The sequence below is a fragment of the Dysidea avara genome, chromosome 3, assembly GCF_963678975.1.
Source record: "Dysidea avara chromosome 3, odDysAvar1.4, whole genome shotgun sequence".
Classification (NCBI taxonomy): Eukaryota; Metazoa; Porifera; class Demospongiae; order Dictyoceratida; family Dysideidae; genus Dysidea; species Dysidea avara.
This window is the reverse complement of record NC_089274.1, coordinates 154,130-166,985: the sequence shown is the minus strand read 5'-3', so window position 1 is coordinate 166,985 and position 12,856 is coordinate 154,130. Positions and strand designations below refer to the sequence as shown.

The 12,856-nt window shown below is 39.0% G+C and overlaps 2 protein-coding genes across 3 annotated transcripts in view; one reads left to right on the top strand and one right to left on the bottom strand.

Moving 5' to 3' along the window:
* LOC136248636 (cysteine--tRNA ligase, cytoplasmic-like) overlaps positions 1-7,192 on the top strand; it is a 37,489-nt gene extending 30,297 nt beyond the window's left edge. Inside the window, exons 10-23 of one of the 2 annotated variants that reach the window (XR_010697788.1) lie at positions 2,816-3,050; positions 3,097-3,137; positions 3,210-3,297; positions 3,347-3,454; positions 5,606-5,731; positions 5,785-5,885; positions 5,930-5,970; positions 6,019-6,155; positions 6,294-6,368; positions 6,415-6,484; positions 6,531-6,611; positions 6,655-6,744; positions 6,833-6,892; positions 6,939-7,019. Coding sequence is in view for 1 of the 2 variants with exons in the window: in XM_066040400.1 (XP_065896472.1) it covers positions 2,816-3,050; positions 3,097-3,137; positions 3,210-3,297; positions 3,347-3,454; positions 5,606-5,731; positions 5,785-5,885; positions 5,930-5,970; positions 6,019-6,155; positions 6,294-6,368; positions 6,415-6,484; positions 6,531-6,611; positions 6,655-6,719; positions 6,833-6,892; positions 6,939-7,142 (1,432 nt within the window). In the remaining variant the exon portion in view is untranslated. Of the gene's footprint in view, positions 1-2,815; positions 3,051-3,096; positions 3,138-3,209; positions 3,298-3,346; positions 3,455-5,605; positions 5,732-5,784; positions 5,886-5,929; positions 5,971-6,018; positions 6,156-6,293; positions 6,369-6,414; positions 6,485-6,530; positions 6,612-6,654; positions 6,745-6,832; positions 6,893-6,938 lie in introns of both variants that reach the window. The other variant, XM_066040400.1, reaches the window with a different exon arrangement.
* On the bottom strand, positions 7,089-12,711 carry LOC136248638 (TNF receptor-associated factor 2-like). The gene is made up of 6 exons (XM_066040403.1): positions 12,356-12,711; positions 12,263-12,311; positions 12,117-12,215; positions 11,970-12,071; positions 11,846-11,923; positions 7,089-7,767 (listed from the first exon to the last, which is right to left on the bottom strand). Exons 1-6 carry the CDS (start codon positions 12,694-12,696, stop codon positions 7,156-7,158), a joined length of 1,281 nt encoding a protein of 426 aa, XP_065896475.1. The 5' UTR covers positions 12,697-12,711; the 3' UTR covers positions 7,089-7,155.
* Between the last annotated feature and the right edge of the window lie 145 nt (positions 12,712-12,856).

The following is a 12,856-nucleotide window of genomic DNA, read 5'->3' as shown; positions in this document are numbered from 1 at the left end:
TAAGCAGATTGCAAATAACATAGCCATGAAGCGTGTAGACTGTATTAGGGATAGATCCCTAAAAATTCGACAATAACAACGGGCTGGTACATTTTTTTCCTAATTGTTCGGCCAGACACGAACGGAATTAATTTATTTCTGCCGAATTTTTAGGGAATCTACGGTATGCTATTTTAATGTTATTTATACAGAGTTTCAGAGATATGGACTTTTCAGACTTATGGACCATCTCTGTTCCCAAGGGGTTCGGATAACTGAGGTTCCACTGTAAACTGGAGAAATCTTGATACCTATCTCCTTGTGGGATTGGGTCTGGTATGTGGTGTATTAATTCAAACACATCCAAAGGAAGGTGGGGTGACTTGCATATCAAGCAGTCGTCATTCACACATTTCTTAATGCTGAACATGTAATGTCGTCGAATGCAATGGCTTTGGAAAAAATCTTGTATTTTCTTGGAGGCAAGGGACTTGGCAGTGATCTTGTGTCACCGAATCATCAATTTTTTGATTTCATCCCAGAGGTTGTTTGTGTCATCTGCACTTGCTGCATGATACGATTTAAGTGGCTCTTGTTTGAGCTTAAGACGAGAAAATTAAGAGTACAGAAGACTCTTTGGAGCTTGAACACTATCTGTAATCGCACTCTTTACTCCAGGAATTTCCTCAGCTAACATTTGAATTTGCTTCATGCTATTGCAAGATCTCAAGTTGTCTTCATACACAGTTGCACAGCGAGCTATACCAGTCCCTTGAAGTGCAATGTTGAGAAGCAACATACACTGCTTGGCTGGGTTCTTCCAGCTGTTGTAAGGGGGTGTTCTAATCACACACATAAAGTCCAAGTCAAGTCGAATGAATGTGCAAATCAAGGCTATTTGCACACTTGGAAATGTACTCTGATGATCTGGGCCTCCATCTGTATACAATAATAAAATTGGTTGAATCGTAAAATTTTTTTGGTAACAACTAGACCTTTGTTGTAGTTGTATCGATGTCTATTATCTGCAGGAGAGAAATCTTCAACAAGAATCGGTTCGTACTCATCAGCTTGTTCCATGGCTAAGTGAAGACTTTGATAGCGGGCAGTTAATGTGGGAGTAATAGAAGATTCAGGGTTAAGAACCTGAAAATCATCAATATCTGTCTGACTGCAGAACTGTTTAGCTTGGCTAGCCTGTACAGCTTCATTCTCAGATATACGGCATGTTTCCGTAAATTTTCACCCAGTTGCAAAATAGCTGTACGTAATTCACTCCATTTCTGGCTTTCTCAGATAGAGAAAATAAAGAAGATGAATAAACTAGTAAACTAGCCTCGTTCAGCCTATTTGAAGTGATTTTCTTCTTTTTGGACTGTTCAGGCCTGTTGTACCCGTGAAAAGCTTTCAAGAGTTGTGGAATTCTGTGTTCACGATCAGCAAGTGTGCGATGGTTTCCATCAATATCCCACAAGACTACAGCAAGAGAATTAACAAATGTAACCCCACAACTCTGGACATAAGCAGCTGTCCATCCCAGTGAATTGCTTTGCAAGAAATCAACGAGACCATACTTCAAATCCAAAAATCTGTTTGGTCTCACAACTGGATACTTTTGTGGCAGCCTATTTTGCAATCGGGACGATTCCATCATACGGAAAAAGCATTGACTGGGTGCGGCAATTGTTCCATCGACACGGAAACTAGTGCATTATCATTCAAAACAAACTGAATGTAGTGTCCAAGAATGCTTACAACCTCTGCAACAGGACAACTGGAATCTACAACAATCGATTCCTTCTGGCTTTTGCCGACTCTTGTAGTATATCCTGTGCTGCGATACTCGTCAGGAATAGCGAAACTATGGTCTATTGACCCGGAGCTGTACTCAACATAAATGTCAACAAACGAACTTTCATCTGGTACAGTACAACCATACCATCCTTTCAATATCTTCGCTCCACAACGAATCAATATCAAAACAAAGAGCATTGTCACTACGAAATACATTTACACATGCGCTTAATATATTGCACGTGAGCAATTATAATTTAAAAAAAATATGTCGAGGCAGTTCAATTTATTGAGGCGGGAAGGGATGATAAACAAGTAATTTATTTTATTCAGCTATTAAATGTGAAGTGTTCCCATAGCTTGCCCATTGCTAGCAAATTATCTTTTTCAATTTTGTACAATCTTGCTCATACTTTTCCACCTACAAAATACCAACTCACAACATAGCATGTGTACAGTTAATCTTCAACCATGCACAAATACAATTGTATGCAAGTTGACTCGCTCAGGCTCACCCCATGATGTTGTTAACATCTGTCCAGTACTGTTCTTTGTTTGTAGCGCTGTGTAACAGGCTTGAAAATGAGGAATGATGGCCACTCAGTTATTAATAGTTGCAGAGCATGTTCAGACATAAGCAATTCAGGTGCCATTCTTTCTTTTGATGTGGTATACGCAGGTTCAGCAGTCATAATAATGTTACAAAGAAATAGTGTAAACAAGGAAAAGTTAAGGGATCATAAAGGGTAGTGGAACAAGGGAGGTCTCCTACATTTGTAGATATACTAGTGCCCTAATTCAGTCATGGGTATAGACTGAATTAGGGATTAAATGTTCACTATTGTATCTTCAGGTGTAGGTGACCTCCTTACATTTTTATTTCTTTGATCCCTAGTCTTTCTTGTAAGGGTAACAGTGTCTAGTTTTTAATGGCCATCAAATATTTCTTTATATTTGTAAGTATCTTTATACTTATCAATATTTAATGCAAAATGTTTTCCTCTAACACATCTTCTAAGGTATGATGTCATATTTGGTGTAGCTATGAGTCAAATGGTTCTGTGTATTTTGACACAACCACCTTCTCACAACATCCTGATCATACCTATGCTAAACTAGTGCCTGAGGCTGTCGGAGACATTGACAAGATTAATGAAGGTGAAGGGGAACTCACTGTGGCAACAACACATACTCAAGAGAAGAAGTCTCGTAATGACTTTGCTTTGTGGAAGGCTTCTAAACCTGGGGAGCCATTTTGGGAATCCCCTTGGGGAAAGGTTAGTGTGTAATTAGTGGATCATGTGAGTCATGTCATCACATCAGGGCAGACCTGGATGGCATATAGAGTGCTCTGTAATGGCAAGGTATGTATGTAATGATGCTGTGTTTGTAACCCTCTGTGCAATGCTCCATGTCACACTCTGTGTCACACACAGTGCTATTCTTGGTCCTCACATGGATATACACACTGGGGGTGTGGATCTCAAGTTTCCTCACCATGACAACGAGATAGCTCAGGCTGAAGTATGGAGTCATAGTATATTTTGGTAACTATGGTAACACATTTGTGTAGGCTTGTAACAAAGATGACCAATGGGTGAACTATTTCCTACACTCCGGACACCTGACAATCGAAGGTTGTAAGATGTCTAAATCACTGAAGAATTTTATCACCATTAAGGTCTGTGTGTGTGTGTTTGTGTGAGCTTGTGTTTCAGTAATGTAGAACTGTCATAATTTTGCCTTCAATCTCACACAGCATTTTGTCCTACGATTCTTCCTCGTTTCCAGAGTTTTCTGACAATCCTTCATTCCAGGCTTCCTCAGGCTTTTCATACTCGATGTCTTGTCTTTGTAGCATGCATAATGTTTACGAATTTTATAATTTTGTTTTTCTCAAAATGCATGTTTGTGCAAACAAGTCAGGTTTTTGCTGAGATTATCACATGTTGGTCACATGTACTAATTTTGTTATACATGTAGCATAATCAGCTCACTGATCAGTTGCTGATTTGGCAATTTTTACTATATCAGTAATTGGCACAAACGCTCTAAGAGCCATATTACTACTGATAATTTGTATATTTGCATTGCAGTATTAATTTAAAACCCTTCTTGCTCAGTATACAAACAAATAGAAACCCTATGCTATATAGCACTAAGCTACAAGAAGCCATACAAGTATGCGTGTAAGCGTGGTTGTTATTGTTGATATTCAGATCTACAGTTATAGCACTATAGTTGTTACACTAAGAATAAAGAACTGTACCACAAGACGAACTAAACAATCCATTGTATAGCCAGTTAGCCATTTTGATAACTAGTCAAAATATGGAGTAATCGGGGGGGGGGGGGGGGGGGGGGGGGTACGACAAAAGTGTGCGAATGCTCATCAAATTACATAAACTACCAGAGAGCTAGCAAAAAGTATTTTATAAAAATGCACTTCTGGTATGTGTTCATAGCGTTATATCAGGCATGAACGATTGTATATGGTCATTGAAAGATTGTTGTAATCCTTCATGGTCTGTGACTGCCATTCGTTGTCATTACTTTAAGTCTAGTTTCTCCTTAACAAAACCATTTACAGTTGTGAAATTCACATCATTGTAAAGTACAGATAGAATAGAACCTCAATACCTTATTGGTACTTCTCTACAGTTATAGAACACTTTGATAGACCCACAGTTCTATACCAGGTATGGTACCACCAAGAGTACATAATGATGTTATATATTATGTACTCTTGGTGGTACCAAGAGTACATAATATATAACATTATTATGTACTCTTGGTGGTACCACTCATAACACAACATTGTCTCGCGAGAGTGCAAGTGATTATAAAACTAATTAAAGGGTGTGGCACTCGTTTTGCTTGTGAGTATTCATCTTGTTTCGTTTGGGATGGGATGGATGAATACTCATGAGCAAAATGGGTGCCATGCCCCTTAATTAGCAAGTTTTTTAATCCTCTGTAAGGTGTCAAAGCCTCAATGTAACTTAAGTCATTTATAATTCCCTTTCAATTGTGTTGTGTTTTTGTACTGTATATACTACTAGTTAAAGCATTGCCGTGAGTGCAATATGGAAAAAATAGCATGAGGACGTGGGCGAGAGACTAATGTAGCTTGAAGTGAAGCCGAGTACTGTATTCGGCTCGAGAGCATGCCGGAGTATTTTTTTCATATTACACTTGCAGCGGTACTTTGAATGGTTTATAAAGTACTTTCTGGTCATCTTTGTTGGAGTGTTTTTGAACCACATCAGTTTTCAGCCCCCAGACAATCAGTAAGTGTCTATATAGTACAAGCTTGGTCATAAAACAAACAGATAACATCGTTTTGGCTACTTCTGGCGATTTAAAATATATTACGCATGTAGCTGTATGGAAATAATAGCACTCTTATTTGTTTGATCTCAAGTGCTTTAAGGTTGCTTATATTTGTATGTAGGGAAGAATTACTCTACCGAGTACTATGAGGATAAAAAGTCTAATCAAAATGACGTATAGAATAACTTCAGCTGCAGCCTGAACAGTTGAGCTGATGAAGTGGTCAAGTCCAAATCCTTTCAGTGCTTACTTTTTGTTGTTTGTTTGTTGTAGCACACCTTTTTGGTGCTTACTTTTTTGCTTGACTCTTTTGCTCACATAGTATCTTCACAGTATCTATACCTACTTCTACTAGAGCAGGTCAAAGAGCAGCTAACTGACCTGCACGTAGGGAAGGTAGCAATGCCCATGGACAGAACAACACATTAATAGATGATCACTCACGTCTAATTTCTGATTCACAATATGTTATTATGTTGTGGGTATGTATTGTACATAGGAAGCCTTACAGCAGCACACTGCTCGACAACTACGACTAGCATTTCTCATGCACTCATGGTACGCTACTCTTGACTATGGGAAGAATACTATGGCTGAAGCCATTCAAGTGGAGAAGACGTTTAATGTACTGTGATTTGTGATGTTCAGAGTGTGTATTAATTAGAATGATTACTGTAGGAGTTCTTCCTAACCGTACAGGACATAATTCGTAGGTACAATATGGCCTCTCCTGAAGGCTACACTAAATGGACTCATCTTGAACTTCAGCTGCATGCCAAGTGGGTGTGGTCACTGTTGTATTACATAATCTAACACTTGGCAGATTTGATGAGAAGAAAGAAGCCATACATGTGGCAATGTGTGGTGGGTTCTGTAGTGTTATGTTGCCATGGTAACCATATGGTTATTTAGACTCTGTGGACACACCCATGGTGCTGCATCACATGAGAGGCTTAGTTACCCTTAGTAACAGCTACATATCAGAGTGTAAATCACCTAATGCTTCGTTGTTGGGTCAGATTACCAAGTACCTTACCTATTTGTTTAAGGTGAGTGGATCATGTGATCAAGTGGTATTTGGATCATGTTATCACTGGTGCTGGAATCATGTGATCCGGTAGTGCTCGGATCATGTGATAAATGTTGTCAGGATTGTGTTATCCACTGATAATGGTAGATTGTTGCAGGTGTTTGGTGTGTGTAAAGAAGATGATTTGATTGGCTTCCCTGTTTCTGCTGATGTCAGCAAACAAGGGGACCAGGTAAATGTTGTCATACCAATATTTGTTGCCATGGTGACTTGGTTAGAGTTTGGCATACATTGAAACACTAGCAGAGTTCAGAAATGAAGTCAGGACCATAGCTCTTCAACAGAAATGTTAGTAGATGTGTGTTGTATGTATTGTTACTCGTGTACTTTGTAGCTACTGCAATACTTGAAGCTTGTGATAAACTAAGGGACAACACTCTCCCTGAGCTGGGAGTGAGGCTAGAAGACAAGGAAGGTTAGAGGATTGTAAGTTAGGACATTATTTAGTGTGTTTGTAGGTCGTACAGTAGTGAAACTAGTTAGCCCTGAGGAACTGAAGTTGGAATTGGAACGAGAGCAAAAGGTAGCACACATGTAGTAAACATCCTGTAAGTTATCAATATACCAGTAGTGGTATTAGTCAGGCTAGACCTCTCATACATCTGTTATGAGGTCACTATGTGGTGTTGCTTACAGATGAAGGAAGAGGAACGATATCGCAAGGAGTTACACAGACAACAGCTCGAAGAGAGCAAGGTGGTTACTTAGCTGTTGCCATAAGTTTATAATATATGTTGTACAGAGAGAGAAGGAAAGAAAAGCTAAAATTCCACCAAACGAAATATTTCGTCAAGAAACAGACAAGTATAGCCAGTTTGATGACGATGGGATACCAACACATGATGCTGATGGCAACCCTCTAACTGCCTCTCAGCTAAAGAAATTAAAGAAGTTATGGCATCAACAAAATGAAAAGTATCAAAAACATATCAACAAGGAAAATTAGTTTATGGTGTGTGTCAGTTAATTTCTTCAATTCCAGTTTGGTCAATATCACACTGTAGAAACATTGTGTCGTCTCTCACAAAGTCATCGTCATTTAGTGTAGTCACTGGAGCAAACTTCGGACACCCCGAGGCAATATTCATGTCTGACTTGGGTAGTGTAAAAGATGATGAATAACCATCCGGCTTAAAGCAGTGACGAATGTCACTCTTTGATGGGTTTTGGCTCCTCAAGGCAAGACGAACTACTTGCTGAAATGGCCATTGTAGCAGAGCATCAAATTCACCCCTCATGATAGTCAGAAAGTAACTGAGATGTGTGCCTTTACCTGTGCCATCTCCATTAAGATATAGCCTTAGGCACATCCGGTAACCATGGCGAGATGTGTAGAACGGTGCAGAGTATAGTGACAGGGTTTTTCCCTCTCTAGCTTCCCTTGATCGACGAGCTACTTCAGGGATCTTCCAGATGTAACGACCGTTGTAACTAGTAGCCTGAAGGCTTTGTACAATCAACATTAACTCTGAGTAGCTTGCTTGTAACTCTTCAACAGTTTGTCGTAACTTCTGTACCTCCTCTTCACAATTTGCCAATCGAACGGTTTCAGTACTTGTCCACATTGGCACCTATAGTAACAATCACACCAAATAACCTTAATATTAGGGGAATACCCCACAAACTACAGACAAATACTCTCATGCATTATTTACAGAACTACACCAGACCAGTTATCAGTTATTTTTTGCATAACCAGTTAACCATTTTCTAAGACATTCACTCAAAATGTATAATTTAGTACTCTACTTGTGCTCTAACATTGATATTACAGAAATTCAGCTTTAGCTTGGTGCCTATATATTACTTTGGCCACTATAAAGATGACAAATTGTACTACAAATTTTACGGTACATAGTTTACATGTTGGGTATTGGTACCATGTTGGGTGTTGGTACCATTTTACAAGTTATTTTGACTGGCACTCCATCCACACTAGTTGTATGAAGGTAAGTGTATGGTGCAGGGCAAACTAAGGTTGGAGGCACAAAACTTGTCCGGTGAAGCCAGCTCACCTCAAACTCACTACCCTACTTCTTTTTTACACATGAAGATACCAAAGCTGATCCTGGCCATGGCCCTAAACTGAGGTTTGCCTATTAACCATAATAATATCTTTCACTGTCTGTACGAGGGTTCCAGTGATAATAAAAGTAGTGAAACAAGAGATGAATTATGGTAGCTATGAGGGAAAATCCTACTTAGTATAATAGTGATGTTGGATGATCCCTAAACTGGCATGTTTTTCACCATTTTTTCAATGTGCCAAAGCAGGAATTTTATCACACTACTACAATGCCAAATAGGAATTTTCCCTCATACCTACACTTTCACTACTTTTTATTGATGGAACCCTACTTCATTATTTTATTACACTAGCTACCATAATTTGCTTTATTCTCATGTAAAAGTATTTTTGTAAGATTTACATGAATGATTGCTCTATTAGAGTAGTTCAATCTTATGTAAAAAGTTTTGTACAAATTTTGCTTACAAAAATTGTTTTACGATGAAAAAAAAAGCTAACTATGGTTTTAACTGTTTTGTTAGAGCATAGCTATAAATACACACGTGACTGCTGTATTAGAGTCTCCCTATGCAGTAGATTAAGCTATAGGGAGTTGTGGTTCAATACCTTGTTTTCTATGGAGCTAGATTACCTAGTGGTATGGCCTCAGTACTGATTGTTCTGATTGTTTAAGGGATTGCAATCATTTTATAAGCCAAGTTTAACTGCTACCTGATACTACCAAGGATATATTACAGTCTAAATATGCCCTTTAGAGGAAGTGTTGATATGGAAAATTAACACCTTGGTATGGTTTCTTGACATGCACATTACTTTTGCTAGAACCATAAAAGGCACATCCCACCCATGAGTTTGTTGTCGTGGCATAAAATGGTGGCTGTATGCTGCTTTGTTTGGCTTCTAGCTAGCCTTGTGACTGGTCAGTAAGGAAGGCAGACCAAAATACAGGTTTTGACAATTTAAAAATGCTACATCCTGCTGCCTGTAATAAGTTTAATACTGCACTTAATGTTGAGACTATACTGTCATGTATGATATAACTAAGGGAGGTGGTACAGTAGTGATGCACATGGACTACAGAGTGAGCACTGCTGTTAACTGAAAGTTGTTGTCTGCTCAGTAACCAGTTTTGACATTCTATCCAGTTTCACGACTCTCATTGTACATGAACTGCTGGGGGTGGGGATGTTCCACTCTTTTCTTAAAAGGTTGGCAGATTAAAGCGGTATGATTCACATGGTTGATAGTGGTTGTCTTGAGGTTTCAACAAGTTCACTGCTGAAGGGACTCCCTAACTATGTAGTGGTTAGTAAATAAGTTCTGCATCATATACTCACACCTCAAATAGTCATAGGTTTTAAAAAGTAGTCTTATCATCTCAAAGAATGGGATGGGAGACAGAGAAGATACCGCCAAATGGTTGACATTAATTTTGTGTTTTGTCATCTTTACACTAGTAGGGATCTGTGCAATAAGAAGTAGTGAAACAAGAGATGAATGATGGTGTTACAGCATAGCTTGGTGGGAAAGTCCCTTGTTTGGCATTGAAAAAAATAATTGTTATAGCTAATGGGGATTTTCCCACCGAGCTATGCTGTAATACCATCATTCATCTCTTGTTTCACTACCTTTTATTGCATAGAATTAAAACTAGTTTTGGTTGTAGCATGCAGCTAGCTACAGTGTAACTTGTGACTGTTCTATTAGAATATCATACATGACTGTTGTATTAGAGTATCTTGAGTCAAAAAAGAGGTGTGCAACTAGCTAGACCAGGTAATTTTGTTTACTGTTAAGTAAAGCTAGATTGTTTAAGAGATGTGGCCTCTGTATTCTATTGCTATAACTAGATCTTTATTTGACGGGCGTGGTCGCAAACCTATCACAAATGGGATCCCAATCGCAAAGTTGCAGATATCTAGCTATTGTAGTAGCACCAGACTGAAGCACTTCTGAAATCCAGCTCTGAAGTAATTCTGTGGCGTCTAAATATGCTACTGAAAGAAAGTGTTGATATGGAAAATTAGTGCCTCGATATTGTTTTTGGATGAAAAAGACAAGCAGCCTGATTGAAGATAAAAGAATAGACAAGGCGCATAGGGCCTACACTCATCGGAACCCCAAAAGGCACATCCCACTGGTGAGTTTGTTATTGTGGCTGTGTACTGTTTCGTTTGGCCTCTAGCCTTGTGACTGATCAGTGAGGCTAAAATTTGAGTTTTGGCGATTAAAAAAAATTCTATATCACTTGTGTTTTGTTATATTTAATGCTGTACTATATTATATGGCCTTGTGCTATTTTGCAAAGATGATTTTCATCACGTAAAATGTCTCTAGAATGATTTTTAAAGGCAGAATTTTGGGCGGCACACAAATTTTAGGGGCAATCCCTACTTAAATAGTACTACTGTACTGTTTGATAAGTTCCTTGATTCCAACTGGACTCCAATATAATAGCTTCATGTAAATTAAGAGATTGAAGACAGTACATAGTGTCAATGATAGGGACGGGCTCATTGAGAAGGGAGTTCCCCCATCATTAAAGTCAATTTTAAGCTAAAAAACTGTGAAAATAGCATTGAGATCTGAAGCAACTTTAAAAAACAGGAAAAAGCTAACTATTTAGTTACGAAGTTGACAAACACCTCATATTATAGAGCAATTTTAATTAACAAATGATCTGCATTTTAAAATGACTAAATTTGGACAGTTAAACAAATAGTGGACCATACAGAGAATTTGGCCATCACAACAATAATAATAATAATTGGATTTTGAGGCATGTTGAATGTAGCTATTATGAAACTTTTAAAGTTACTAACTAGATAGATTATAGAGTGAGTCACGTTAACACCTCCCACGTTATAGATGTACGACTCTTAATAAGGATTGGAAATAACGTCATGCACCGTGTTTCGAATGCAAATATGGTTTCCATAATTTGCACTGCATACTAGGTTGGCCATTGATGGGGGGTTTTGCAAGAGGAATTAGAGCCTGTGAGTGAAGTGTGCCATCATCTTAATAACACTGGCAATAGCTAGTTTCACTAGTCAATAGTTTCACTAGACAACAATCATGCTGAGTTACAAACATGACGATATAACAATACTGAGCAAAGTTGTAACATAGTGTTTAAACTAAGGGTGTGACTTACAAACCGTTCTGTTAAATTCTAATGACCAAAGGGGTTCTAAAAGCCATTGATACCAGAAGGTGAGTACAGAGACTCTTAAGAACAGAAATGTGTTCCGAACCCTAACAGAAATGTACCCCTTGTGATATGGCATGTTTCTTCTGTGGGAAAGGTCAATCAATGGGCTCCACCAAAGCAGCTTGTATCATTCAAGCTTAGAGAGTTTATTATATAAAACCTACAATAATAGCAGAGTTCATAGTAAGGAAGATACCCTCCCTTACTTACAACTTGATAGTCTACAGTAAGCAATATTATATTGTCCTTTCAAGCTCTTCAAAGTGCCATGTGAACCATGCCTTGTATCTTGTCAGGTAGTATACTGTGGTCCAATCCCTAACTATGAGTCATAAAGCTATGCTAATATGGTATACCAACTATTGATGGTTAATAATAAGACTGTATGTAACAGACAAGCACTCACATCATTTAAAGATGTTAACAAGGTCACTGGGTCCCTCATTGAACCAGGTGCTGGGCCATCACGTTCCACTGAAGATGACTGTAGAAGAGATCCCAACATTATACACTAAAAGGTCACTGCCTACCCAAACATGTCTGCTCTTGTGCTGTTCCATCGTATTACGAGCGACTGGTTCATGACAGTCGTCACATTTCAGCAACACAAATCCACAAGTTGTCTCGTGCACCTACAAAAATAGTGTTTATAATGATGTAATGTGCCAGATCACCACCTTAAACTCGTGGAACTTTCCCTTCCATTCACACCCGCTCCAGTCGCACGTAACTGTTAAGGCGTTTAACTCACGTTGACAAGCAGAGTCCTTGAACGACTAAACCACACAGATTGCCACTACTATAATGATATGGCGAGTCATACCTGCGAGTTGTTCAGTGTCTCATGACAGCATAGACATTTGATGACACCACTATAACAGTAATGTCAACAAACTGGTCTCAAGAGAACACTTACTCTTTGCTAGTCAATTCGGCGAGACACTTTTCGCAATAGCGGTCACCACACGCGGCTTGGTGAGGCTTGTCAAATACTTCATTGCAGTATGGACACTTAAATCGCTCGCGCTTGTCTTCATCTACCAGAACCACTCTTACGCCCATTGCCTCAGGGGATTTCGCCGAGTTGTGAGAGAAGCCCCCTTGAACCAAATAGGGACTTCCTAAGGGTAATTCCCTGTTAAAGTACCCACAAAACATGCGCTCATAATGTAGTCTCGCGTGGCCAGACCGCTTTTTTCCGTGTATTGGCATATACAGACAAGTACCCGGGATTGGAATCATCTCATGTGAGCCCATTGACTACAATACACTCGCCGGATCATTGTTACCCCCTTGGAAAAAGGAAATACGCCATTCACAACATGTTGGGTATCGGTAAAACCGGGAACCGGGAGATGACGTGCACAATACACACCACACTGCAATAAACTGTTATTTTTGCACTAAAGGTGCAAAG